Source organism: Drosophila mojavensis, unplaced genomic scaffold (assembly GCF_018153725.1).
Source record: "Drosophila mojavensis isolate 15081-1352.22 unplaced genomic scaffold, ASM1815372v1 contig_231, whole genome shotgun sequence".
NCBI classification, from domain to species: Eukaryota; Metazoa; Arthropoda; class Insecta; order Diptera; family Drosophilidae; genus Drosophila; species Drosophila mojavensis.
Genome location: NW_025318772.1, coordinates 4041517 through 4067640, shown reverse-complemented (window position 1 = coordinate 4067640; position 26124 = coordinate 4041517). Strand labels below are relative to the sequence as shown.

At 44.1% G+C, this 26124-nt stretch overlaps 1 protein-coding gene across 4 annotated transcripts; it reads right to left on the bottom strand.

The window, feature by feature from the left end:
* Positions 1 to 250: 250 nt before the first annotated feature.
* On the bottom strand, positions 251 to 25250 carry LOC6574880 (protein serrate). 4 transcript variants are annotated; one of them, XM_032733651.2, is made up of 15 exons: positions 25118 to 25250; positions 22164 to 22852; positions 16604 to 16721; positions 15683 to 15870; positions 10737 to 10791; positions 10031 to 10346; positions 7138 to 7271; positions 6771 to 6946; positions 6345 to 6633; positions 4760 to 5497; positions 4521 to 4697; positions 4326 to 4421; positions 2719 to 3090; positions 2036 to 2652; positions 251 to 1957 (listed from the first exon to the last, which is right to left on the bottom strand). In XM_032733651.2, exons 2-15 carry the CDS (start codon positions 22410 to 22412, stop codon positions 1205 to 1207), a joined length of 4278 nt encoding a protein of 1425 aa, XP_032589542.1. In that variant the 5' UTR covers positions 22413 to 22852; positions 25118 to 25250; the 3' UTR covers positions 251 to 1204. The 4 variants fall into 4 exon arrangements, with proteins under 4 accessions (XP_032589542.1, XP_002000908.3, XP_032589541.1 ...); XM_002000872.4 differs by having other exon boundaries at positions 22164 to 22594; XM_032733650.2 differs by lacking the exon at positions 25118 to 25250 and adding an exon at positions 24883 to 25100.
* Positions 25251 to 26124: the final 874 nt, after the last annotated feature.

The window sequence follows — 26124 nt, the reverse complement described above, 5'->3', positions numbered from 1 at the left end:
AAATGATAAATAAACCAAGTGAGTTGTTGAAACTCACTAAAGTGGAAATAATAATAAATATTAATTTATGTATATATTATATATAAGCTTATTCATGTCTTCACAAATGGAAAATAGTTTGAAAAATATATTAAAATATTCGTAAATAAATATTAAATATTTTTAAAATTATTTTTTAATTTTTTATTTGTCAAATATTTTTTATAATTTAAAAATTATATTTCACTCTCAAATAAATTTGAAATATTTCTATAAATATTTAATGCCATCTTTCTCCTGCATTCATCTCAACTCACCCCATTATATTTTACCTCACCTATCTAATGGATATTCCATTGCCAACTTCATAGAGACTTCGATTGGTTTAAAGTTTTTATCGTTATTGTTGATATTGCTTTATTGCTGCTAGATCAAAAGTAACTGCTTACAGAGTGCACTGGCGCTAAATTAGAATAATAAATAAATATTACTATATATTATAATACATACTGTATGCGAATGAATTTGTTAAAACCTTACTTAAGCATATACATACACACGGATTATTAATTGCGAAAGATATTAACAATTTGTGGTTGATTCTTGATTGCGGTTAAGTCTAAGTCGAAGTTGCTGCAGCCTATGGTTAAGGTATATATATATCTCAATTAGACAAAATACAATAACGGTAACTACTACAACTTTACAATTATGTACAACTTAAGAGCTATAGATGCATACGAGCATATGTATGTATATGCCGCTCGATCGATCGATCGACTGCCACGCTGGGGCCCTTAGAGCTAGGCTATGTACAGGCTGTGCTTGGCCATCAGAGAATGTTTATACACTGCATATACACTACATACTTACATATATAGGAGTATATGCGCTTCTGGGTTATTCTAAATATCACACTGTGTAGGATGTTGCTTAGCGTTGGAGAGAAGAATTTGAAATTACACTAACAGAGAATGCAACACAAAATGCTAACTACGCAGCCAAACTAACTAGCTTAACTTAGCTAACTAACCAACTAGCTAACTAACTAACTAACTAATTAACCTTAGGCTAATTATACTACTAATGCACTTGGAAGTCGCGCCCGTGCGGTGGCAATGGCTGGCTGCACATTAAGCGGAAGTTGCCATGCTAAATGCCAGGAACTTTAAGCGGAAATGGGCCTCGGTGTGGAGGTTCGCTGGTGGCTGAGATCGCTGTGGAGCTAAACCACCACAGTGGTTAGCACATCGCCGCTTTCGTCGCTCGCTGGCGGCGGCAGCGACTTGCAGTTGATCGAGCGCTTGCCAAAGTCCTTGCGCGGACTCTCCAGCGAGCCGACCGTGTTCTTCTTCATATCCAAATTCTGCGTCTTCTGCAGCAGGATCTGGGAGCTGCGCTTGTGCGCCTGCTTCAGGCCCGTGCTCACGTCCAGCTCGCGCTCGAAGTCGCAGGGCGGAAACAGGGGCTGCGACCTGTGCAGGGCCGAGCTGCTGGCCGCCGTTGCCGCCAGCTCGGGCGCCGGATTCAGGCTGAGCTCCATGCCAGTGCCGGCACGCAGCGAGGAGGTGCTGCCTTTGAGGGGATTCGTATAGCGTCGCAGATTCTCCTCGTTCTGCAAGTTATTGGATTTCTCCTCCTCGTGACGCAGTGCATCCATGGGCGGCGTCAGATTCATGCCCGAGCTGCTGCGATAGGCCAGACGCTGCTTCCAATACAACGTGATGAATATGGAGAAGCCCACCAGCACAATGAAGATGCCGCAGAGCACGCCAATGAGCAGGCTGTGGCTGTTCCCATCGGCCACGCGCGCCGTCTCCAGCTTGACCTCCAGTATGGAGGTGAGAACCGCCAGCTTGGCGTGCTGCAGCTGCAGCTCATTGCGCCGCTGAATGCCACTGAGTTGACGCGAGCTGAGCAGCTCGCCCAGCAGAGACACCGCCACGGGCAGCTGCTGATCGTTGAGTTTGCTGGATGACTGCAGAAGCAGAAGAGGAATGGGATAGATTATAGAGATGCTGAGAGATGGAACTACACGCTCGTCACTCGCACTTACCACTGTCAGCTCGATGGTGTCGTTGGTGCCCGTCTTCAGGTCACACAGCACCATCAGCATGCCCTCCTCCTCGACGAGGCCCGATGGACTCATCTGCGGCTGCTTGATCAGGCGCGCCGCCAGCAGCACGCGCACCAGGGAGCACAGGCCCTCTATGGTGGCGCCTTTACCCACGCGCTCCAAGTCCAACAATATCGTGAGTCGTGCGCAGTTCTCGTTGACCAGCGCCTGGTTGGGCCAGCAGCTAGCCTTGGCTGGCAGACGAGGCGGTGCCACTCGCCGTGATGGCTCCAGGGCGCGACAGTCGCCGCGCACGGTGCACGGCGGCGACAGACAGGTCTCGCCCAGGGCTGGGACACACACCTCGTGCTGCTTGCAGACGCCGGATAGGTTGGAGGACTTGGACAGGGGATCCAGCTTGAAGCAGTTGGGCAATCCGCACCAGAGATTCGTGCAGCGCGAGGTGCCATTCTCACAGACGCAGGCATTGCAGTGCTCATCCTCCTCGCTGCGCCCGCTCAAGGCAACGTCCAGCCAGCTTTGGCTCTGATTGAGCGCCATATATGGAGAGATGGTGTTGCTGGCATTCAGGCACGCCGACTTCGGATCCGAAAGCACTGTTGGGAGAGAGAGCACAGTTAGTCAAGCGGTTAATACTTCTCTTCTGCTTCATGTACACTCACATATCTCGCAGCGCAGTCCGTGGCGTCCAGGCGGACAGATGCACGTGTAGCCGCCAATGCCATCGATGCAGGTGGCGCCGCCCTGGCAGGGCTGCGGCGAGCACTCGTTCACGTTGATGCGGCAGTCGGGTCCCGAGAAGCCCTGGGCGCACAGGCAGCGAAACCAGCCGGCGCCCGACTCGCAAGTGCCGCCGTTGTGGCAGGGCTGGCCGCGGCACTGGTCGATGGCCTCCGCGCAGAACAGGCCCGTCCAGCCGGGCGCGCAGCGGCAGTGCGGCTGCAGCGCCTTGTCCGGGGCGCCTGGCATGCAGGTGCCGCCATTTTGACACTGGCCCGCATAGCAGACCGTGGCGCGCTCCGAACAGCGCTTGCCTATTAAAGAGAGAGGGAGAGAGAGAGAGTAGAGCAAAAGACTTAGGCAACGAACTTGAACAAAAAATAGAAACTATGACAGGATGTTGATCAAATGAGCGCGCTAACCGTGGCTGATTCAAGGCTATGCCTAATTCTCAAATTGAAAAGTAAAAGTGTGCCGACATAGATCGATGTATTGTGGCTACAAATGTATCTGCAGCGCGAACCATGAATCTGTGACAAAACAGCGAAACGCGTGAAATATGCAAATCGCATATCGAAAACAAACATAAATCATGCAAAATACGTTGTGAGACGCCTGCCTGGGTGGATGTAACACAAGCACACACACACACACATGCACGCACACACGTGCACATGAAAGTATGGCTATGCCCCACGGCTCTGCCACATGGGGCAGCGCTGAGACCAATGCGCAGATTATTGCCGCTCACAGTTTGTTACATTCGCCACAAATTGAAGCTGTAATGACTGCCGACTTTCAATGTTCAAATAAATGCGACCGACAATTCAACTGTATGTGTGTGAGTGTGTGTATGTGTGTGTGTGTGTATGTGTGTGTGCGAACGTGTGTGCAGCTCACTTAACGTGCTCAGCTCTCGTCTCGCGCTCATTTAAAGCTCCTAAAGCGTTGATAATGCTCCAGTCAGACAGTCAGCTTATATCAGGTTTTCATACACTCACACAAGGCATATGGACTACGTGCAGCAGTTGGCTGCATGGCCAACCTAATGCTCAGCTAATTGACATTAAGTGCTAAAAGGAAAGGAAAGCCTTAAATCAATTTCGAAATATGCTGGCATAAGATCAATATATGTATATATATATATACATTTATGTATGTATTATGTTGTAGGATGATGACCTTGAGATGGTAGTAAACCTTTCAGCAATCATATCTCATATTTCTGTAGCTAACTAGCATTTTCCTTCACAAAGAAGTTTAAAATCAATTTTTGAAGAAATTGGCTGAAGAGTTTTACAGTTATATAAATATATATATGCTACCCTTTCATATGCCCAACTAACTAGTATTTATTGTCAAGAATTGATTATTAAGGAAATTAGCTGACGAGCTATACAGTTATATAAATATTCACAGCTCAATTGAGCTCCTGATTCAAGGATAGTGTATTGGCAATTTGCGAGTGCTCGACTCCAATTTGGCAGCACTTGTTGCGCCCCGGTTTTGACGTTCACTTAAGCAGCGGCTGCACCGCACAGCGACTCACCTGTCCAGCCCGACATGCACTCGCATGTAAAGTCGCCGTCACCGTCAAGGCAAATTCCAGCGTTTCGACAAGGATTCGGTGAGCATTCGTTGAGATCTGCAGAAAGTTAATGAGTTTGCTGTTTCTGTTTCGCTTGCTGTATGTGTATGTGTGTGTGCTCGCGTGTGTGTATGTGTGTGTGCGGGAATTACTTACTGTGCTCACAGAAGGTGCCGGTGTGGCCCACATGACATTTGCAGAAGGTGCCCACGTCGCTCATCTCGCAGCTGCCATGCCCGCTGCAGGGCTGACCGCCGGGCGTTGTCGTCTTCGTCTTCGTCGTCTTGGTTATCGTCGTCGTCGCCACAGTGCTGACATTGGCGAAACAGCCCTCTGCGTTTGACAGACAGCAGTGAATTAGGCTTAGGGCGCTTTAGAGGCTGGTTAATGCTTACCATTGCAGGGCGGCTGCGAGCAGAGGGGACGCAGCTGCTCGCAGTGTTTGCCCGCACGATCTGGCGGACAGTGGCAGTAGTAGCTGCCGGGCGTGTTTAGGCAGCGGCCCTGCAGGCAGGGCGAGGGCGTGCAGTGATCCTTGGCCTCCTCGCACAGGCTGCCCGAGTAGCCCAGCGGGCAGATGCAGTTGAATTTGCCAATCATGTCCACGCACTCGCCCCCGTTGCGGCAGGGCGAGTTGGCGCACTCGTCGATGTCCGTCTCGCAGTCGCGGCCCGTGTAGCCGGCGGCGCAGGCGCAACGGTAGTCGTTGACCAGATCAATGCAGCTGGCGCCGTTCTTGCACTGGCCCACACAGTCGTCCAGATTCTCGGCACAGGTGGCGCCGCCCCAGCCCTCCAGGCACAGGCACGAGAACGAACCGGGCAGATTGAGGCATTCGCGCGCATTGATGCAGGGCCCGTGCGTGGCCACCGAGTTGGAAGCGGCCACGGCGCTGGTCAATGCCGCCAGCAGAGCGGCCGAGCTGCTCAGATTGCTGCCAATAATGGCGCTGGCCGTGGTGGTCAGCAGTGCATTGGCTGGCAGGGCAGCCGCATAGGATGCCTCGCATTCATTCACATCCATTTGACAGACATCGCCGCGCCACTCGGGCGGACACTCGCAGCGAAAGCCGCCGATTAGATCGACGCAAGTGCCACCATGCTCGCAGGGACCTCCAGCACACTCGTCGATATCTGCAGAGAGCGCGCGAGAGAGAGAGAGAGAGAGACAGAAGGGGGTGAAGTGAGTCAACGTTTGGTCAAGTGGCATTCGAGGCTCAAGTGCAAATGTGTTGATTTTGTTGTTCAGCCCGTTCGACTCGATGCGGCCCAGGCCCTTGTCAAGCAGGTGGCCTGAACACTGGCTGAGCCCCGTCGAGTCGTTGAACCAGCGACCAAAAAAAAAAAACTGACGTGCGGATTGGTAGCTGCGTGCACGGCTTATCGCTAGCCAGAAATCGCCGTGGAAGACGCTGCAGCCAGCACGCAACTCATTTGTTTGTTTGCTGATAAATAAGGTTAGATAAGAGCAGCCCAAATATTTCGGCTGACCCTTGGCAGTGGCTGGGTCAGCTCTTTACAGTTGCGTATCAATATTTTAGCATATTTGTGTGTTTGTCTGTTGCCTCAACTGTCTCACGGCATAGTTTGCTCGCAGCAAGTTTTTTGCCTAAGTCTTTTGATTTTAGAGCGGCAACTTAATTAGCTTACGGCTTATTGCACTGCCCAATCGAAATGGCTGAAATGGCTGAAATGGCTGAAATGGTGAATGTGTGTTTCGGTCGTGCTCCAATTGGAATGCAAAATCAAATTTGCCAGACCACCAGAGCAACAACAACAATAACAACACCAGCGAGCCTCTGCGTGCGTGCTACGTTTCATTTCATTTCGCTACAGTCAAATGCGTGTGTGCTCAATTGCATGATCGAGTGGAATGGAGCTCTGGCTCTGGCTCCTACTCTGGCTCTGGCTCTGGCTCTGACTGTGGCTAATCGCGTGCTGCAGCCCGCTGGCAAATGCGAAAAATTAAATCAAAACTCACTTATTTCACATGTCGGTCCCGTCCAGCCGGCCACACAGCCGCAAGTAAACTCTGCGGCCAGAGGCGGCAACTGTTGCTGCTGCTGCTGCTGCTGCGAGTCATTTCCATTGCTGCTGCTGCTGGAGATGTTGCTGCTGCTGCTGCTGGCTGTGCTGCTGGCATTCTGCGCCTCCGGGAAGAGGCCTACCAGGCTGCGTATTGAATTGCGACGACTTATCGGCTTGCCCATGGAGGAGCTCATGCCACGCATTGCGCGATATGTTGGCGGCTGCCTGGTCGCATTCGTTAGCTGCAAAGAGTAGAACAGTTGTTGTTGTTGTTGTCGTTGTTGTAGTAGATGAGCAACAGTGCCATGGCGAAAGCCAGCGGCATATTAAATTATTTTATGGCACTGTAGAAATACGTATCTATAAATCGAGGGCTTACCTTGAGCGTGCAAGTGCCGCCATTGCGACAGGGCTGTGTAGCGCATGGATGCTCCACAATTTCACACTGCTCGCCGGACAGCCCCTCGGCGCATGTGCAGCGATACTGATCCGGTGCGGTGTTCTCGCAGGTGCCGCCATGCTTGCAGGGTTCATGGGTGCCACAGTAATTTAAATCTGTGCGAAGAAAAGAAAAAGAAAAACCAAGCGATACGCTTAAAATATGCCACAGCCAACCATCGAGCCATCGATGCATCGATGCATCGACACATCGATGCTATCAATGTCATTGGCTATGCCAATGGACCAGGTGTGCTGCCTGGGCTGCCTGGTAATTGCCTGGCTAGGAGTCACCTAGGGTCACTTACCTTGATCGCATAATATGCCACCCCAGTTCGTATCGCATACGCACTTCCAGGCGCTGCCATTGCAGGAGCCGTGCTTGCAGCCCGGATAGACCATGCACTCGTTGCACAATGGACCACGCCAGCCGGGTCGACATCTGTTCGGAACGGTGGGAAAGCAATGTTTGTGATTATCATTTGCAAATTAGTCATGTAAAGGGTATGATCTATATGCAACATGAATGTTCCATGAAAATCAACTTGATGAGCTTAAATGTAAAATTGTTGCCAGTAATTGAATAAGGGATTTGATTCAAGGCTAAAACTGTGATGATGTCTGATTCAATGTGAATTATCAAATGAGATCTTCTGGATCATTTTAGACCTAACTGAGATGATGCCTAACTAAATGTGAATTATCAAGGGAGATCATCAAGTGGTCCCATTTTCCATAGCTTTAATAATCTTAAACCAGGCTGAGATGTTGACGGACTTGATGTGAGATCTATTCAATTATATTTTTTTCTAGTTTGGTGATGGTCTCTGATCAGGTATAATAATTTTGATTATTTTTTATCTAGCTACGCCTAGCAGTATCTTTCACTTCGGGTTGCCTCGCTGAATTTTCTTGCTCTGCTTCTCCAGCTAAAAGTCGGCCTCATCTGTTTCTGCCAGTTCCTTCAAGTTATGTGTCAATTTGCATGGGAACGCATGTCAAGTCTTTGTAATCAGTGAATTGGGTCATTTTGAACTTTGGCCTTGGCTGGAGCAGCAATAAATGCTAGGAAAAGGCCATTTCCACTAGCCAAATGAATTTGTGTTGCCGCTGATGCTGCGATTTTATCGCCGCAACACGCCAAAGTGCAGGGATCAGAGTTAAATTGCCTGGCCATCGAGTTATCGAGACTGGAACCACCAAACCGCCAACCACCAACTGCCAACCGCCAACCGCCAACGGCCGGCCGTCAGTAGAGGTGCTAACTCTACAAGCCGGGCATGACGTGGCCGGAGATAGCCGGGTACGGCAATGAGCTGAACGCTGGCTGGGTCCGGGCCCAAGCCGAACGCTGTTCGATGTCTATAATTTATGATTTCATTAAAACAGCAGCCTGTTGTTATCTGTAAACGAATCTATTGCAGTGCGGCGAGCGCAAATGGGCCAGCAACGTGCAAACAGCAAAGTAATTTTTCTTCTTGCTTATAATTGTTGTTGTCTGGCTGTCGGTCGGCGATTCTCGATCGTTGGTTGTTCGCGAGGCTGTGCGAAAAATCTGTGGAGTTAGCGCTGGAAATCTGCTGCAAGTTGTTGCAACATTTGACTGGTTTTTGATGGTTTCTAGGCCACGCTAATTATTGCTATTTAGAATCAGCGCGCCAGGACCCAATGCCAAGGCGGTCTCGGTGCTCCGGCTAGAGGTAGAGGAGAGTGGCGGACGGACGGGGTGAGGGCTAAAGGGGCTGACTGACGAGCGACTGTGGCTGTTCGCTGAGAAATGCAATCATGACCGCTGGCTCACGTATTCTGTGTTACGCTCGAACATTAACAACGGCAACAACAACCACAACAACAGCAGCAGCAACAACAACAACAATTCCACAAACGTTTTTTCGTGCTGCTGCCGCCTGCGGATGCAACTGCTCAGCAAGCTCCAGCTAAAGCGCTCTGCTCCTGCCAGTCTGGCAGCCGTTCATGTTGTGTTCTGGCAGCGGGCATGACCATTCACTTGGCGATCAGACCCAGGGCATAGTCAGAGAGAGAGAGAGAGAGAGAGAGGACGGAAGAGAGGCACCATGTAGCATTGGCCATCGTGCGGGTGTTTGATTAGCAGCCAGAAGAGCTAAGAGGTTGCGGCCATAGTCTGTGGCAGTGCTTGAAAGCGCCGCAGCTATGGATTGAGAATTGCTGTGGAAAGTGCAACATCGATGGCTCTTGATTGCAGATTATAGCTGCTTACAACTTCATAGCGATAGCTAGCCAGATTTTATTATGGATCACAGCAGTGCCCGAGTGCCTTAAAAAGCATTCTGCGAAACTGAGGTCGTTCGGTTTACTGCGCTGCCAATTTGAGTATATTCCAGTTGGATAGGCTATGTGGCTTATATATCGATAACTTATCGATCCAAGTCCAAATTAACGATAATAATATATAATAGAAAAATATTACCCCAATCTCTGTTTGTTATAGAGAAACGATATCGATACAATGGCGACAATTGGGTTCCTGTTATATAAAATTTAATCTATAGATCTGATAACAATTGCAGGGAACTGAGAACTTGTGAAACATCTTTCTTCTGTATTCGATTTTATATGAAATTGGTACTTAATTTATTTTAATTTTCTTTTTAATTTGTTTCATTTCGTTTCTAGATTTCTAACATTGTTCAGCTTCGAGAACAATTTAAACTGATTTCCCATTTCAATCTCAGTGCTCTACCGTACTTTCCGTTACAGTTCGTTAAAGCTGTGCTAAAGTCCATTTCTCAGGTCTGTCAGGTCGATTCGCATTGCTGTAATCGATGCATAAGAAACTTTCCCAACTATGAATGTGGTACATGGAGCTTGACAACTATTTACACATCCGTTGGGAGTGTTACAAAAAACAAAAAACTAAAATACATCACCCAAAGAACCCCCATTTCTCTGCAGTTAATTGTGCTATAAAAAGAAAAGCAGCCATTATAACTGTGTCTGTGTCTACGTCTATGGCTGGTCAACATCAACATCGGCATCAACATAGCTAGCAATCTGCCCCAAGGGGCAGATGGCCCGGCCATTAAGGCGCCCCAAAGTTGTTCGACACACGACGCAGTTGCAAAAATAAGAAAAAAGTGTCATAATCACATCGTTAAGAGAGAGAGAACAGAGAGAGAGAGGGGTAGCTTATAGAGCTAATTACAATGTTGATGTACTTACTCGCATTCACCGGGTCGATCACATTTGCCGTGTATGGGATCACAGCCGGGCTTGCAAATGGCCTTCTCACAGTTGACGCCCTGCCAGCCATTGAGGCAGAGCTTCTGACCCTCCGAGCCGCAGGCGTAGTGTCCAAACTGATCGTCGCGCGGACGGCAGAAGGTCGTGCAGGTCGTGTTGTAGTAGGTAACGGCGCATTGCACCCGGACGCGGTAGGTGATGCGCGCGTTGCGGCCAATATGGTCCAAAGTCTTCCACTCTGGCGACGGCAGTATCACGCCCGAGTATGATGTTTCTTCAATTAACCTTTCCGCATCTGCATTTTGGCATTGTGTTCGTTTGGGTTTGGTTGTTGTTGTTGTTGTTGTTTTGTTGCATACCAATGACAATTGTTGGACGACGATGGTGGCATCAACGTTGGCGTTCCACAATAGTTGGCCAGGATTCGGGTAGATTGGAGTTGAGAAGGCAAAGCTTTAGACATGGCTGACAACATTTTGCGCGCAATTGGCAACAGTTGCTGCCATGGCTGTGGCTGTCTCTTATTGTTATTGGGCTACTGGTGCTGGTGCTGGTGCTGTGCTAATTAAGCCAAATGCTGTGCACAACACACGACCAACAACAACAACAGCAGCAGCAGCAACAACAACAACAGCAGCAACAGGCACGTACAACAAGCTGCAATTGCAATTGCCACCGCACTTACCTGGATAGGATGTGTTGTACATGTCCAACGCCTGGAGTATCAGCGTAAACGACTTCTGTAATTGAACAATGCGCAACAAAATGGGTAAGAAAACAAGAAGAAGAAGAAGAAGAGTTTAGCAATTGCAACATTAATTCGAAAGAGCGGGGGACGACGGACGGCAGGGGCGGTGCGGGAATGGCGGAGGCAGCATTCGTCTCGGCTCAGTGTTGACGCTAATGGACAGTTTAATCTGCAGATGCAAATGAAGACAGCGACTAAAAAGGCGAACAAACAAACGAGCAGACGGACAAAACAAAGCCAAATGCACAAACAAACACTTTAATTTCACGCAGAATACGAACAACAAATAGCAACAACAAATAGCAACAAAAACTTTCTAAACTTGGCCAATGAGTGCATGGCGTGGCGTATTGGAGCTGATTGCGTGTCGTGATTTACTCTCGTGACACGCGTGAGATCCAATATGAAGTGTTTGATTTAATAAATAGATTATAGGAAATAAAATAAAATAAGAATAAAAAAAAGAAATCACTAATAAATAAGTTGCAACATCCAAAAAATTAATGAAAAATAATAATACAAAAATTTGCCAAAAATAAAAATTTAATAATAAATCAAAATTAAAGTTGTTTAAATTATTTGTGTAGAAAAATAATTAACTTATTAAAATTGTATTGGTTTTTTATTAATTATTTTCTTTTAATTTATTTAATTTATTTATTTTTACTCAACTATAAAAATAAATGTTTTTCAAAAATGTAATCAAAAAGTTGTGATTACAAAAAAAGTGGTAAATAAAATTAACATTTTTTAATATTATATATATTTTAATTCGCATTTGCATTTTTACAGCATGCTCTCATTTTGTAATTCAAGATCAAGATCAAGATCAAGATAATGTTCGTGTCACGCGCTCATCTCAGATCTACACTGCAAGCGATTGAGTGCAATTGGCCAAAGAAAACAAATTTTTTGCTTTTTTCTGCATGCGCGCATAAAAGTTGAAGACTCGCCATTCTGCGTTGTTGTAATTGCCAACTGGGCAGCTGTGGAACTGTGGAGCTGTGGAGCCGTAGATCTGTGGCACTGAGAAGATTTCTCGTGGCACAAAAAGCAATTAAACGTCTACTACTACGACGAAGGCTGTCGTCTGCGCCGCTGGATGCCAGGAAATGCTCATTTAGTGATCGAAGGAGGCGACAGCCGGCGGTGGCAGTGGCGAAGGCGGCGACTGGGTGGGTTGCCGACACTAAATCAGTCGCGACACTAAATCAGTCCAAAGCAGACATTGGCTAATTACAAAACCGTCCAGCTATCGTCGCTGCTGCAACTTGACACAGTTTGTCAGTTTGTCAATTGTGTGTGGCTGCTCGAATTTCCATTCAATTTTCCGCTGTCATCATTGCACATCTCGCTCTTCCGGGCGAGCGCATGCCACAAAAAAAAAAATCTAGACGCATGGCCAGCGGAAGTTTTTCAATTGAAAATGGCGTTGAATTGGTTTCGGATTTCACCATGCAGAAAAACTGACAACAGACACGCGCCAATACGAGCGCAAACTATAGGCATACATATATTGAGTGATCTGATAGCCAAGTGACATACAAAGCAAGCGAATACAACTATAAAGCAAGACTCTACATGCTTTGTTGCGGAAGACCTATAGATATAAGGAACATATAGAAAGAATCCTAGATTGAAACCTTTTTATAGCAAAGGTTTAAACATATCCTTGTTCATATTATAATATGCTCTAAGAATTCTCTTCCTTCTTAATTATATCCTTTCCAAGTGCTAGAATAACTCAATTTGATATACAGCTTTTATATGGCATATACAAGTTTGAGGTAATCCATTAATATTATTCTCCTTCTATGAAATTCCTTCCATTATTACAATGGAACCCATCAACATTTTCAGTTTAATATATATTTCCAAAACATATGTATATATCTGTAAATGTATCCAATTTAATAAATAGTTATCTCAAGTATTGATAATTCTATGGGCATGCAAATAAACAGTTTCACTTAAGGCTTTGATCGATTGTGGCCAAAATCAAGTAGCAAACAAGTCAGCATCATTGAGCTTTCAATTGGCCACTGAAATGTTTACAAACTGTCAAGAAGCTGACCATACTTGGCAGCCGAGAAGACCAACAAACAGCTGAGCTAGACAAATAACCTACCCACTTTCATCTATCCATTTTTCGTTACCTCTTCTTTTCTCTTTATCAATGACATTGGACCATTTACGTACAGAAAGCTTTCGAGTTGGTTTCCTATTTCTTATTCTTACTCAGTTGTGAGACTCCAAATATAGCAGCATGTGGGGGCAGTGCAGCTATGGGAATGCCATTCAGCTGGACAAAAATATATGTATATGTATATACATAAATAAAGTGTACATATGTATATGTATCTATGTATGTACATACATATATGTATATTTAAAAGTGGAGCAAGAGCAGCAAATTCCACTTGAGAATTTTGGATGATTGCGCACGCGCACTCCAACAAAAGAGTTGAAAATATTGTCAAGTGAAATTCATAGTAGTGTATATATGTATGTGTGTGTGTGTGTGTGTATGTTCATGTGTTCAAAGAGTTCGATGGGCCTGTTGGGGCTTAGTATTTGACAGTTACATTGAAGCCATGGAGTGAGTGGGAGGGAGGGGGGCGGATGTGCGCAAGAAGGGGAACTACTGATGATGTTGTAGCTGCTGCTTCACTTGGAACAAGTGCTTGAAGTATTTCATAAGTCATGTTTATAAGTTTTAACGTGCCATTCACTCAATCAACCCAGTCGAAGACCCCCGCTAACAAATAAGACAGCCAACCGAAAAAAAAGTCATTCAATAAAAAGTGGGACAATTGCGACGCATCCAACATCAGAGAGACAACAACAACAACAAAAGTAACAACTCGCTTATATTGGCAGCTTGATATTTTTTTTTGGATTTTGTTGCTGCTGCCGCAGTTGTTGTTGTATTTTGAAGATTTCGTGATTTTGTGAAAGGCTTCTTGAGATTTCAGTCAGCAAATATTGCCGTTGTATGCAGAATTTGCCAATGCCGACGCCAGGGCAAACATTTGCCAGGTTTCGTTTGAGTCGCGCATAAGGCACACCACAACCAACAAATATATATATGTATGTATGTATATATGTATATATGCACATGTGAGGCAGGCAGGCAGGCAGCCAGGGCAAGATTAAAGCGAAACCATAGCGAAGCGTAACGTATCGCCATCGGCCAAGCGACAAGCGCGACAAGGTAATGTTCCCACGAAACAGGTTGTCCGCACTTCAGGCCACGACCACGACACTGCGCCGGCACAGAGTCAGACTTAGATTCAGACTCGAGTCGGACTCAGGCCCCAGCTCCAGAACAGACCCCCAGTCCTCGGTCCACGCTGAGTCCACACAGACCCGGCTCTGACGCATGCGCGCCGGCAGCTCCCTGGCCCACAGTCGCTTAATGTAAACGGCGCGGCGCATGCGCATGCCGACGTCGCTGCCGACGTTAGCGTCGCAGTCGTCGCCGTTGCCGTTGCCGTCAGCATTTGGCTTATGGCCATCAGCAGAATTAGTTGGCAGTGTCGAGGAAGGCGTGTAATTGTTAACCAAGTTAGTTTTGTGTTTGTACATTACCAAAACATTGCCGTTTTTTGTTTTTTTTTTTTTTTTTTTTTGTTTAAGACAAGGCGTATACGAGAATAAGAAACGACTAGGCGAGACTGGCATTAAAACCAGAGCATTACACTTGGGTATAGGCGACTGAGAAATACCCTGTGACCAGAAAAACTTGTGCAAAGTGACAAACTAATGCGTAACTAAAGTTATAGCAGAAACTCCAAAACTCTAGCAGTTACTCCAAAACTGTAACGAGTTCATTGAAGGCAAAGGCTTGAACTTGGACTTCAGTTATGATTGTTAGCCTTATCAAAGCCATCAAACCCCAGTCAAATGATTATTGTCTATCAAACTTTAGCTAATATACCCCTTTCGACCTGCCGAACACGGCATAAGTTGAACTGGCAACCGCGCCCCATCCCAGGTTACATTTGGTGGCGTTGACTTGGCTTATGTTTTATAGCGCGACGCAAGCAGAACAGTCGAAATATGCCACATTTTAGCAGTCATAAGCCCGCATTATGCGCACTTAATTAATGCCAGACCCAGAATCCGAGACGAGGGCGCACGGAAAGAGGCTTAAAGTAACAACAATAACATACATATATATAGCAAACCAAAAAACTAAAAGGAAAAACATAAAACATAATTTTTAATTGCTTTTTATATATGCGGCTACCAGAGTAACTGAGTAAGCGGCTTTTTAGTGGCAGCAGTCGGTGATTTATTTGCCACAGATACATAAGTATAGGCTACGTACGTATCTATATATCCATGTATATACATATGTATTTGCTAGAGCTTTAAGTCTGAACATGACTTGAATGTTTATGCTTTCGACTGCTGTAAGATAATAACCCTACTTCTAGCCAAGTGGACAGCCCACGCAAGCGGCTCAATAATATATCTTTCTGGGGTTTTTGTTCTCTTTTCTCTTGGTCGCTGAGCTGAGACCGGAAACTGCGATACATTCTCCGTAGATCGTTAGAGCAATAGACTACCGAGCGGCGCTTATCACTGCTGCAGTTGCTGCCTGCCGCGTCGCGTCGGTTGCGGTTGCCAGCGCTCGGGCTTATCGCTAGAAATTCCGCGATGACGTCTCTCGTCCCACGTCTCGCATCTGTGTGCTCCATGCGGAACACCCCCGCAGCCCTATCAATGCGCTAGCTCGTGCCAAAAGTGTGCGTTTTGGTTTTGTTTTTGTTATGAAGCGAAGGAACAGTGGGAGCAAAGAGAGCTTTCGTTCCGTTTCGCTGCCTAAACCAACTAGCAGAAGAAAAAGAAGCAGCAGTAGAGCAACAACAACTTACCGTCCAACGAAATGTGAAGGGCAGCACAATGGCACCCACGCCCGGATCACTGAGCACAAAGCTGGAGCCGCCGAGTATCTTCGTGGTGGAGTTGCCAAACGAACAACCCGTCGATATGCTGACGCCCTGTTCCGTCGTCTGATACTCCTTTAGGCACAGCCGAAATGCCGTTGTGCAGGGCGAGCAACCTGCAAAAGATATTCGAAAATGGGGTAGATAAGCATCAAGTAATTGAGACGGAACTTGAAAATATCTGTATATAAAAGGAGGGAGACTTAAGTCTAAAAATACATTTTATATTAATTATATATTCTATCCAATTCCAGTACTATAACTTTAATTAATATTTCTGCTATGGCAGATATTTCATTTAGTTTAGATAATTAAACACCTAAGCTTCAATTAAGATCAGACTATGCTAAACCAGTTTTGTTAAGGAAATAATCTAACCGAAGCGTAAACTGAAATATCTCCTATGAAATGATCTAGAAATAATAAATTGTAAAGCTCTCGGTAGCTAAGCCACAGACCTTGAGCAATTTAGACTTTCGGCATATTTATAACGCATAAATCTGGGTTAGAAATAAAGACTCAAATTGTTCTCAAACTGCTCATACAAAATTAAGAGATTAAAAGAGAAAGTCTGAAGAAACAATAAAATAACACTTCTGAAATACTAAGTGATAAAAAACCAAAACTTTGTATTCTAAAATAAAAAACCCTCGCAAAAATTTGACCTTGAGCTTCATGAAAGTCATTTTTGTATGCGATAAAAACATTTGGAAACGAACCAAAATTGAGTCAGATTAAAATATGTGTCAGTTATGTAACTCATATATGCATATACACACACATATAACACATATAGTAACAATCATATGGTTATTTTAATCAGTTATACTCGATTTGGGCGTAACTTACCCGTTGTCTTCGTGGCTCGCAGCTCCGAGGGCATGCCGCAGCAGTAGCCGCTTAGTAGATGGCTATTCGTATTTGAGATTTCTAATATTTCCAGCTCGAAGTTACCAGCTGCGGATATCTGTAAAAATCGAAAGGTACATCATCAGCAATAAGCCGCAGCCAAAAAAAAAAAAAAAAAGAAAAAATCAAAAATGAAAATAAAATACAACAAAAAAAGAAACATGTAAACACAAATTTCGAATCGTTCAAATCAATCACGGCCCATAACGAAGCCATAAGCTAAATAAGCGTACAAGACCGAAATAAGTCCCCGTCTGGCTCTTCGAAAGGTTAAACCCTGCCCCTGCCATGCCCCTTTCCCTCATTGGAGCTCGCCTATCTAGCACTAACCGTACCCAATATCAAATAATATGCTCAACACCGTCGTTGCTACGTTCGCTTGTTGTAAAAACTAATAAGCCACCTAGGGCGCTCTGATTGGGCTACGGTAGAGGTTTTAATTAAAAAACACGAGAAAGAAATTCAAAATGGATGAAAACATGCACATATCTATATATATACATACATATATATATATATTTATAAATATAGTTTTTCTTGTTGTATAGGAATTCGTAGTCAAATGAAAGGAGCGCCAGACGTAGATTGGAAACGGGAATGAAGTCTGATAAATCTGCCGGCCAAATGAAACATGAAAATAATGAGAAATATTTTCAAACACAAAGCGCTTTGTGGTTGTGGCTCACTTAATCAAACGAGATATCCAGCCAGCTTATACAATTTAGAATGCCTTTTGTTGGCCATAACAGCTGGAGTTGGCTAACTGCCTAGCTGGCCAACTTGTTAACTGCCTAGCTGGCTAAATGGCTAACTGGCCAACGGGCTAACTGGCTAACTGGTAGCATTGCAAATCAAGAGCCTATCGATAAGCGCATTTGCCATAAAATTAATAACGCATTAGATCGGCCAAGAAATTGCACATAAAATTTATCTATTTCCACATAATGTTTGCTCATAATTTAAGACTTGCTCTCACTCTCCCCTGCACTACCTCTCTCGCTGTCTCTCTCCCTCTCTCTTTCTCTTTCTCTCTCTGTCTCTGTTTTCTTTCGCGACCATGGCCATCAAGTTTGTAGTTTAGGGTTCATTACAAAGTCCGAGCGAAAAATATGCTAATGAAAAGTTTTTAGTTGGCAACTTTTATGGTTTCATATTTCACGAAATTTATTGTTGGGCTTCGTGCGCCTCGCACTTGGTAGCTGGCAGCGTTGATAAGTTTATTAGAAATAAATTGCAATTTAGCTCGAGCTCTGTCGCTGTCCTCTGTCGCAGTCTGTGCGCTGGCACCGGGCTAACGGCAGTTGGCCCGTTTGGACGGACGCACTTCTTGGCCATGTGCACCTGTGCGGCACATATTGAACAAAAAGAAGAATCTTTAAGTTGCACTTGAGAGTTGGCTGACGTTGTCGTTGTTGTTGTTGTTGTCGTTGTTGTTGTTGTTGTTATTCAAGTTGAAGTTGTCGGAGCAGGCGAACGCGCATTGTTGATCAACCCATAGATCAATCAATGCACAGTCAATGCTTGCCACTTGCCACAGTCTTGGCCAGTTCTCAGCCATCGGATCTCAGTTTTGCCTTTTGTTTGCCGCATTGTGCTGCAAGCATTTGGTCAGTGCCCCAGCGGCAAGTTGATTGGATTCTTGATCGGATCTGTGCTGTGAACCGGTTTGCCTGCTTACTTATTTATTTATCACATTTCTCTCCCTCTCTGCATCTCTCTCTCTCTCTCTCTGCTTCTCTTGCTCACTGTTGAGCCTGCATTTTCATTCATGCCACAGACGCGGCAAGTGCAGCTGCCACAGCTGCCACAATTTCTGATTCTCGCAATCAAGCGCTAATATTTGATACAAACTTTTCACGTAATCAATTCGATTAGATAATGCCCATGAAATGCCTCAAACGATTCGTAACGCGGCGCCAAATATCAGAAAAAGGTCATCAAATTGATTCAACAAATAAATATAAATTTTAGGAATTTGTAAAAATAAATATAAATACCGAATAAATATGACAAAGTCACTATAAATAGAAGCTCAATAGGTAGAGTGGAATGCGATCAGCCTCTGATTGCTTAGTTATAGTGGCTTTACTTTAATGTATATCATAATATTATAATGTATATTATAAAAAAAAAAAAAAAAAAAAAAATTCTATCTATAAAACTATAAATTTATAGAGTGTGTATAATATTATAGACCACCTGAAACTTATACAATTTTCTTCTTGAGTGCAAAATCTTCTGAAAGCTTTATAATATCTTTAATAAAAGGTATTATGAAGACTATATTTTTATACTGAATCAAATGAATTCTTATGATTTTTGTATGTGATTTATATGATAGATATAATATGATTGAAAAATTTTTCGACTCAAGAATTTTGGAATATGACTCATACAGACTTTGTAGAGTATGTACAGACAGTATGCATAAAGGGAGTTGCCAGATTGATGCAAATATTTTGTAAAAGAGGAATGAATACAAACTTAATTTAAGCTATGTTTATAAATTCAACGGAAATAAGAGACAATAAAGGTATTATAGCAATAGACCAACAACAAAATTAACTCAGCTTTATCAAGCTGTTCATTCAATTCAAGAAGTCGAACAGAAGAGTCAACTGTCTCTCATTAAATGTTACAAATCTCATGCTCGAATTGTAATAATTAAGTATTTTTGTCCTGCAGTTGAAGCCTTGTGCTAAATTTATAAACATATTAAGTTTAATGCATCTGTTTAATGAAGATCACGTAATTATATTTTCATCAACTGGCGCCTGTAACAATAATTTTCGCCCTAATGAGCCCAGCAACTGCAGTGCGGAACGTTTTGTTAATGCCTTAAGCGTTGCGATAAACAACAACAACAGCAACAGCAGCAGTGACAACAACAACAACAACAACAAGTTGTACAAACAAAACGATCGTGGGAGCTGAATGCTCAATTCGCCAACTCATTTTGTGGGACTTTCGAATGGCAAGAAGAAGGCAAAAACACCTATATATACACTCGTATATACATATATATCTTTATGAATATCTTCAACAGTTGCCGCCGACTGCCAGTTTAATACGCAGCTTATGATCAATAAATGTCAGGCCTTATGTGGCGGATTTTGCTCGGCGGTACAAGCCGATTCCTGTACGCTTATAACTGGGTTAATACGCCCCATGATCACTGATCACTGATCACTGATCACGGATCACGGATCAGTGACACTCGCTGAACCGCAATCACAGCAGCCTCGTTTCTCTCTCGTTTCTCGTTTCCTGGAAGCAACCGACTAAGCCCAGCTACAAAATATTTCACTTTTCCATTGCTTAATTAATTACTAAATAGTAAAGGTAGTAAGCATTGACTAGATAATACCCGCTCGGAACGGGCGAAATTCATGAGATATCCAGTTTTTAGGGAAACTTGAATCTATAATAATGAATGAAATTTTCTAGTTTTTATTCATATGTATATATTTTTGATAGATCAGGAGAAGTTTATCTATCAACTTTACTCCTAAATGTGCTTGTCTTTACGTTTGCATATCAGCAATTGCAAAACAATCTCAATACTCATTTCTTATCTTACTATCTACCACAAGAAATATAACTATATTTGATCCTACAATATATATACAAATCTTGTATATCTATGCGATATTCCATTCATGTCCTAAAAATATCGCAGTCAAACACTTCAAATTATGATTTATATTAATAAGAATTATTCATAACTAATTATGCGAGCATTACAGAAAACCGAATAGACTCTTTTCAGTTTCTGAGCGGGCATAACAATGTTGAGCTAAACCATGCCCATTTAGAAGGCCATTTCTCATCTGACGACGACTTTTATCGCCAGTCTTAACCGAAATCAATGCACTCAAGAGCTGCTGTTGCTGCTGCGGCTGCTGTTGCTGCTGCGGCTGCTGTTGCTGCTGCGGCTGCTGTTGCTGTTGTTGGAGACTCAGATAAATGTGTATAATCAATTTGATAGCCCTGCGCTGTGGCTTAGGCCTGGGCATTCTAATGGCTGAAGCTGCGGCTGGTCGCGTATTAATCAAATTGTTGTTTGTCTTTATGTATGTATATACAAACATAGCATATATATATACATACATATATATTCTTGATCGCAGGCAGCGCGATTAATTTTATGTATCTTCGGACCGTTCGTTCTGTTTAATTGCCTCGCAGGCATCTGCGCTGGCATCTCAATACATGTTTAGGCACTTTGTATAACACTTTATGATGTCTACGCCCCTAAATAAAAATTTTGTGGGCAACGACTACCGTTGCCGCTGCTGAGGCTGCCGCTGCGGATGCTGCGATTGCTGTGGGAACCAGCTGGACCAGCGGCAAGGCCAACACATTTTCGAGTACCCAGCGATGCTTTGATGCTTTGATAGATACATGTTACTTTTTGCCTAAATAGTTCCGAGTATCATAAATACCCAAGCGAGAAAACGTAATGTAAATCCAGGCTTACAATCATTACTCATTGTTGATAACTATCGTGCGCGTTCCCTGTATTACATTTCAATTTATATTGAAATAGAGTAGTCCCTCTTATATTGCTCTAAAGCAACAATTTCTCAGTCTGATTGAATTCAGCTTTGATGGCTTTAGAGCAGTAGTAAAAGCAATAAAACTAATTCTAGATAAAACTTAATTAGTTTTATGGAGCTGAATGCGAAGTGGTGAATAAACACAAAATAAAATCTGTATATGGACATGCAAATGGAGTAAACAGAAACTATATACGCATATATAGGGTAAATATATATATATATATATATAGAGAGAGAGAGAGAGAGAAAGAGAGAGAGAGAGAGAGCGTTTTAGGACAGTTTAAGGTATATTTTTTTTAGCTTTAATTAACTGTTTTTTGGGTTATTGAACTTGGAAGTGATATAAGTAAACTATCTGATGAAGAAAGAATATTTTTATCTAAAAATAAACATGAAAATAAACATACTCTAAGCTTGGCCATTCATTCGATTCGAATTTGATGAAGACTCTAAGGTGAGCCAAATTTATGAATGGCTTCAAGCTTATGCTATTTACGAGTTGATTAGATGATCTGCCACTATAAACTATGTCATGCTTATCAGAGTGAGATAGTTCTTGGGTATATTCTACATTCTGATTATGGCTGATACTACATACATATATCAGCCAATAGCCAATAGCTCGTTTCGTCGCCTTCGTCATGTTTGCAATTCTACTATTCTTCAGCACCCTCATCGATCAGTTCCCACACAGCAAGCACACACACACACACACATACACACATCTTCTTATTGCCTTGGGCGCAATTTGAGCCAAAAGTTGAATCAACTTCAATTTGGCTAACGAGAAATCAACATTGGGGCACAGCAACACCCGCATATTTAGACTAAATTTTTGTTTTACTCTTTATTTCTTTGTTTCTGGTTCTTTTCTGTGTGTGTTTTTTGCATGTGAACGCTTTTTGCAGGGGTTGTTGTTGGGTAGGGGCTTTGCTTACCTTATGGACTAACAATATTAAAATTAAAGCAATTAAGTTGCAGGCAGACTTTAATGATCGGCAATCGTCGATCAGCGAACGCAGCCGTTGTCGTTGCCTTTGCCTCGCTGCAGACATTGTTGATTCTCTCGCTGTTGTTGTTGTTGTCGATATTGTTGTTGTTGTTGCTGCTGGTGCTATCGCAGTTGTTGTTGTTGTCGTTGTCGTTGTTGATTTTCGGCGAAAATGTTTTCTAAACATTTTGTACATTCTGTGCGCGTTTTTGAACGTGTTTGCCGCCTGCTGCTGCAGACGATGCTGGCCCGCAGTTTAGTTCCTTGCTGCTGGTTGTTTGTTATTATAATTGTTGTTGTTGTTGTTTATGTTGTTGTTGACTAACGCACTAACTAACGCACTCAGATTGGCCATTAATTAGCCCATTGCCAAGATAACTATTTGTTGTAAATATATATATGTATGTATATCATATGTATGAATTCTGGATATAAACAACTATTTGCGTATTGTTGTCGCTGTGTCAGCGCATTTTTTGTTTCGTTTCGTTTTGTTGTTAATGTTGTTATCACGAACTTTTATTATTATTACAGCAGTTGTTGCTGTTGTGTTGTTGCATATATATTTGATTTAACTCTCATTCGTTTTCTATACACTTTACACTTCCACTTGATATGACGTTGTTATTGTTGCTGCTGTAGTTATTGATATTGCTATTAGTATTGTTGCTGCTGCTGTTGTTGCTGTTGTTAAGGCAATTGTCAAACAAAATGGAATCGAAACACTACTACTTGTGGCAAGTGCCTGTAAAATCCATTTCTCATTGCTTTTAAGCACGCATCATCAACGCTAATTGACACGCATTTGTTGTTGCTGCTGCTGCTGGTGCTGCAACAAGTGCTGGCAGCAACAGTTGCATTTGCCAGGCCAACCGCAACAACCGCAAAGCGGCTCAACGTGCAGCAAATGCAAATGCAATTCAATTTATGTTAATTTAACACTGTTTCTGCTGCCGCTGCTGCTGTTGCAGTTGCAAGTTGCAAACTGATGCTGTTGCTGCTGCTGCTGCTGCTGTTGCGGTGTCTTTGGCCACAAGCAATTTGCATCTTGTGCGCATATTAATTTACAGATATTTTAGCTCTTGCCCACATTACTCACGCTGCCCCCTGTTGCTGCCCCCGCCTCTGTTTGGGCTGCCTCTTGACTTGACCTGTGCCATTTCCCCCCGTTCCAGCGGCAAGCACACGATGTTGATCGGGTGTTAATTGTCCATTTAATTAAGTAATTTGCTACGCTTCCATATGCCGCTCCTTGCCCTCTCACCCTCTCGCCTCTCGCCTCTCGCCCTGCCCTCGGCGAACGGAAGTCGTTGACTTTGAGTCGAATTTGTGCATAGAGGCCGCTGTGTGAGAGCTGCAACGGCAGCCAGCCAGGCAGCAGGCACGACCGGAAGTGGACCAAAGGGTGCACTTGGCAATTGGCGCAATTGAAGTTGCAATGAGAGGGAAATCAAATATGACAACTGAAACATAGAGTATGCAATTTTATGGAAATGAACTGAAAACTAAAGACTCAAATACTAGAAGACAGCATAAGCATAGCAGTACACATGACAACTGCTCTCTTATACTATAGTAGTTCAGCTGATTGTCGCTGCGAATGTTTGCTATCAGCTCATTATATAAGCAGCGCCTGGCATAGTACTTAGTTACAGTTATGAAAGCTCTGGCACGTTCTGTTTCGCCCTCTGGCTGCCTGCTCTCTTGCTTATGGTAAGCTCATCCAAATGCAAGCATTGCCCCCGTTCAGTTCTCTCCCACTCTGACCTCTGTCTCTCTCACATTCTGCCTCTCTGTATTATCACTCGCATAGTGGAATTGTTGTTGTTATCGTGCATTATGCGCTATTTACACATCCTATGTGCAGCTATGTATGTTTCTGTGTATTCGTAGTTATTTATTGTGCTTCTATTTGCTTTCTTTCACTCGTGTTTCGATTCCACTTCGTTTGCCTTTACGGGTGCGCGGGTGCGTGTCTTTGTGTGTGCGCGAGTGTGTGTGCTTGTGTGTGTGTGTGTGTGTAGCTCTGAGTCTGCGTTATCAATGAAACCGTTGCGTTTGCGGCTATTGTGGACTCTGACGGAGGGCAAGGAACACATTCGCATTCGCATTCCCATTCGCATTGTTTGCACTTTTACTTTAGTGCTTTTATTAACAAATTTATTGTATGTATGTTTGTGAGCGTGTGTATGTATGTCCATATGTAGTTCGTATGCGTATTGTACGAGTAATTGAGCGCTATTTCCGTTATAATATTTATTTCGCACTGAGAATCACACGCTGAGCCGAAGACTTTCGAAGCTTTGATTTATGTTAAGTTAAATCGACAGTTGAAAAAAAAAATAAATTTATATGAATTACACATGCACACACGCACACACACACAGCCAGACACAGCCGCTGTCAATTGTGCTGATGCTGTTGTTGTTTTTGTTGTTATTATTGTATTTGTTGCTATTGATATTGTGATGATTACTTGTTGGCTTTCTGCTTTGCCATCATTTGTTGTAATCAGCAAGCAATTCAATTTAATTGTAACACATTTAACACTTTCACATCATTTTCATTGATTATCATTGTTGTTGTTGTTGTTGATCACACACAAACACACAGACACACAGTCCCAATCGCACACACACATAATCCAAATGGCATTTAGGGTTTACCGTTTGCATCGCTGCAAAAGTGCTCTTTACTGCTCAAAGCACGACGGTCGACTAAATACGTTGCTATTAAGCGTGTCCTGCGGCGTTCGGTTAGCCTGCAGCAGTAGCAACAGCAGCAGCCACCACACGGGGCGGAGCAACTCACGCGAGAGCGTTTGCTAAGAGAGTAACTAGCAGCGGCAACAGTTCGGCAGCCAAACCACCACCAGCTGCAGCAGCACTGATATTTACGAACCGGCGTACGCCAAAGCTGGCCACTGTTCGAGCTCGAATTCGAGTTCGATATCGAGATCTTGTCTTGTACGTAGACGACGTAGACTTCCGCTCGCTGCTTGCGTGCGCTTCAGGCGTCAAGTTGCGACTGATTGGGAACTACTGCTGACGGCGTCTGGCATTGCCGCTGGGCACGTTCACTCCGAGCTTTGTCAGCTCGGCGCGCGCGCTCTCTTAGCATGTCAACCGGTTTCTCTCTTCGCTCGGTGCTCTTTAGCCAGTCGCTGATTGGTCGCCCGAGCATTGCCTGCGGTCTGCGCGACTGACTTGTTAAACGGAGTTGCCCCGTTCCGAAGTGGAAGTCGTTGGCGTTCGGCTGCGTCGACTACTGATGTTGCTATTGCTGCTGCTGTTGCTGCTGCCTACACGCATGCGTGTATGTGTCTGGAGGCGCTTTTTTATGATTTCAACTTAATTATGTTTATAAACGCTTGCCGCGCCTGCTCTAGATCTAGTTAAAATGCCGCACGGCAGCCTCTGCAATTGGCCCAAGCGTTTCATTAGCGTTTTATGGCCAGATCGTGGCCAGCGCACGTCCCGGGGACACGTTTCACTTGCGCTGCTCCAGGCGTACAATTAACACCTGGAATAACAGTAAAAAAGATGTTGGACCACTATACGGCAACTGTATGTGCACAAGCTCTGCCTCTGCCCACAATAAATATGATCCGAGCTGCCCATTTTTGGGGGCCAATTATTAGTGCAGACTTACCGCACAGACAGCGCGGCGCGACTCTGCCCAATTATATGCGGCTCGAGTGTGTATAAATCAAATTTAAATGCAACTCTTTGGGCTATCGATATGCCTGCTTGTTGTAGCTGCTGCTGTTGTTGTCGTTGTCCAAAACAAAAGACTTAAGCAACAAACTTGGCAATTACATGCAGACAGCAGACAACAACGCGGCAGCATCTTTTGTTGTTATTGCTATTGTTGTTGCTGTTGCTGTTGCTGTTGCTGTTGCCGTGTTG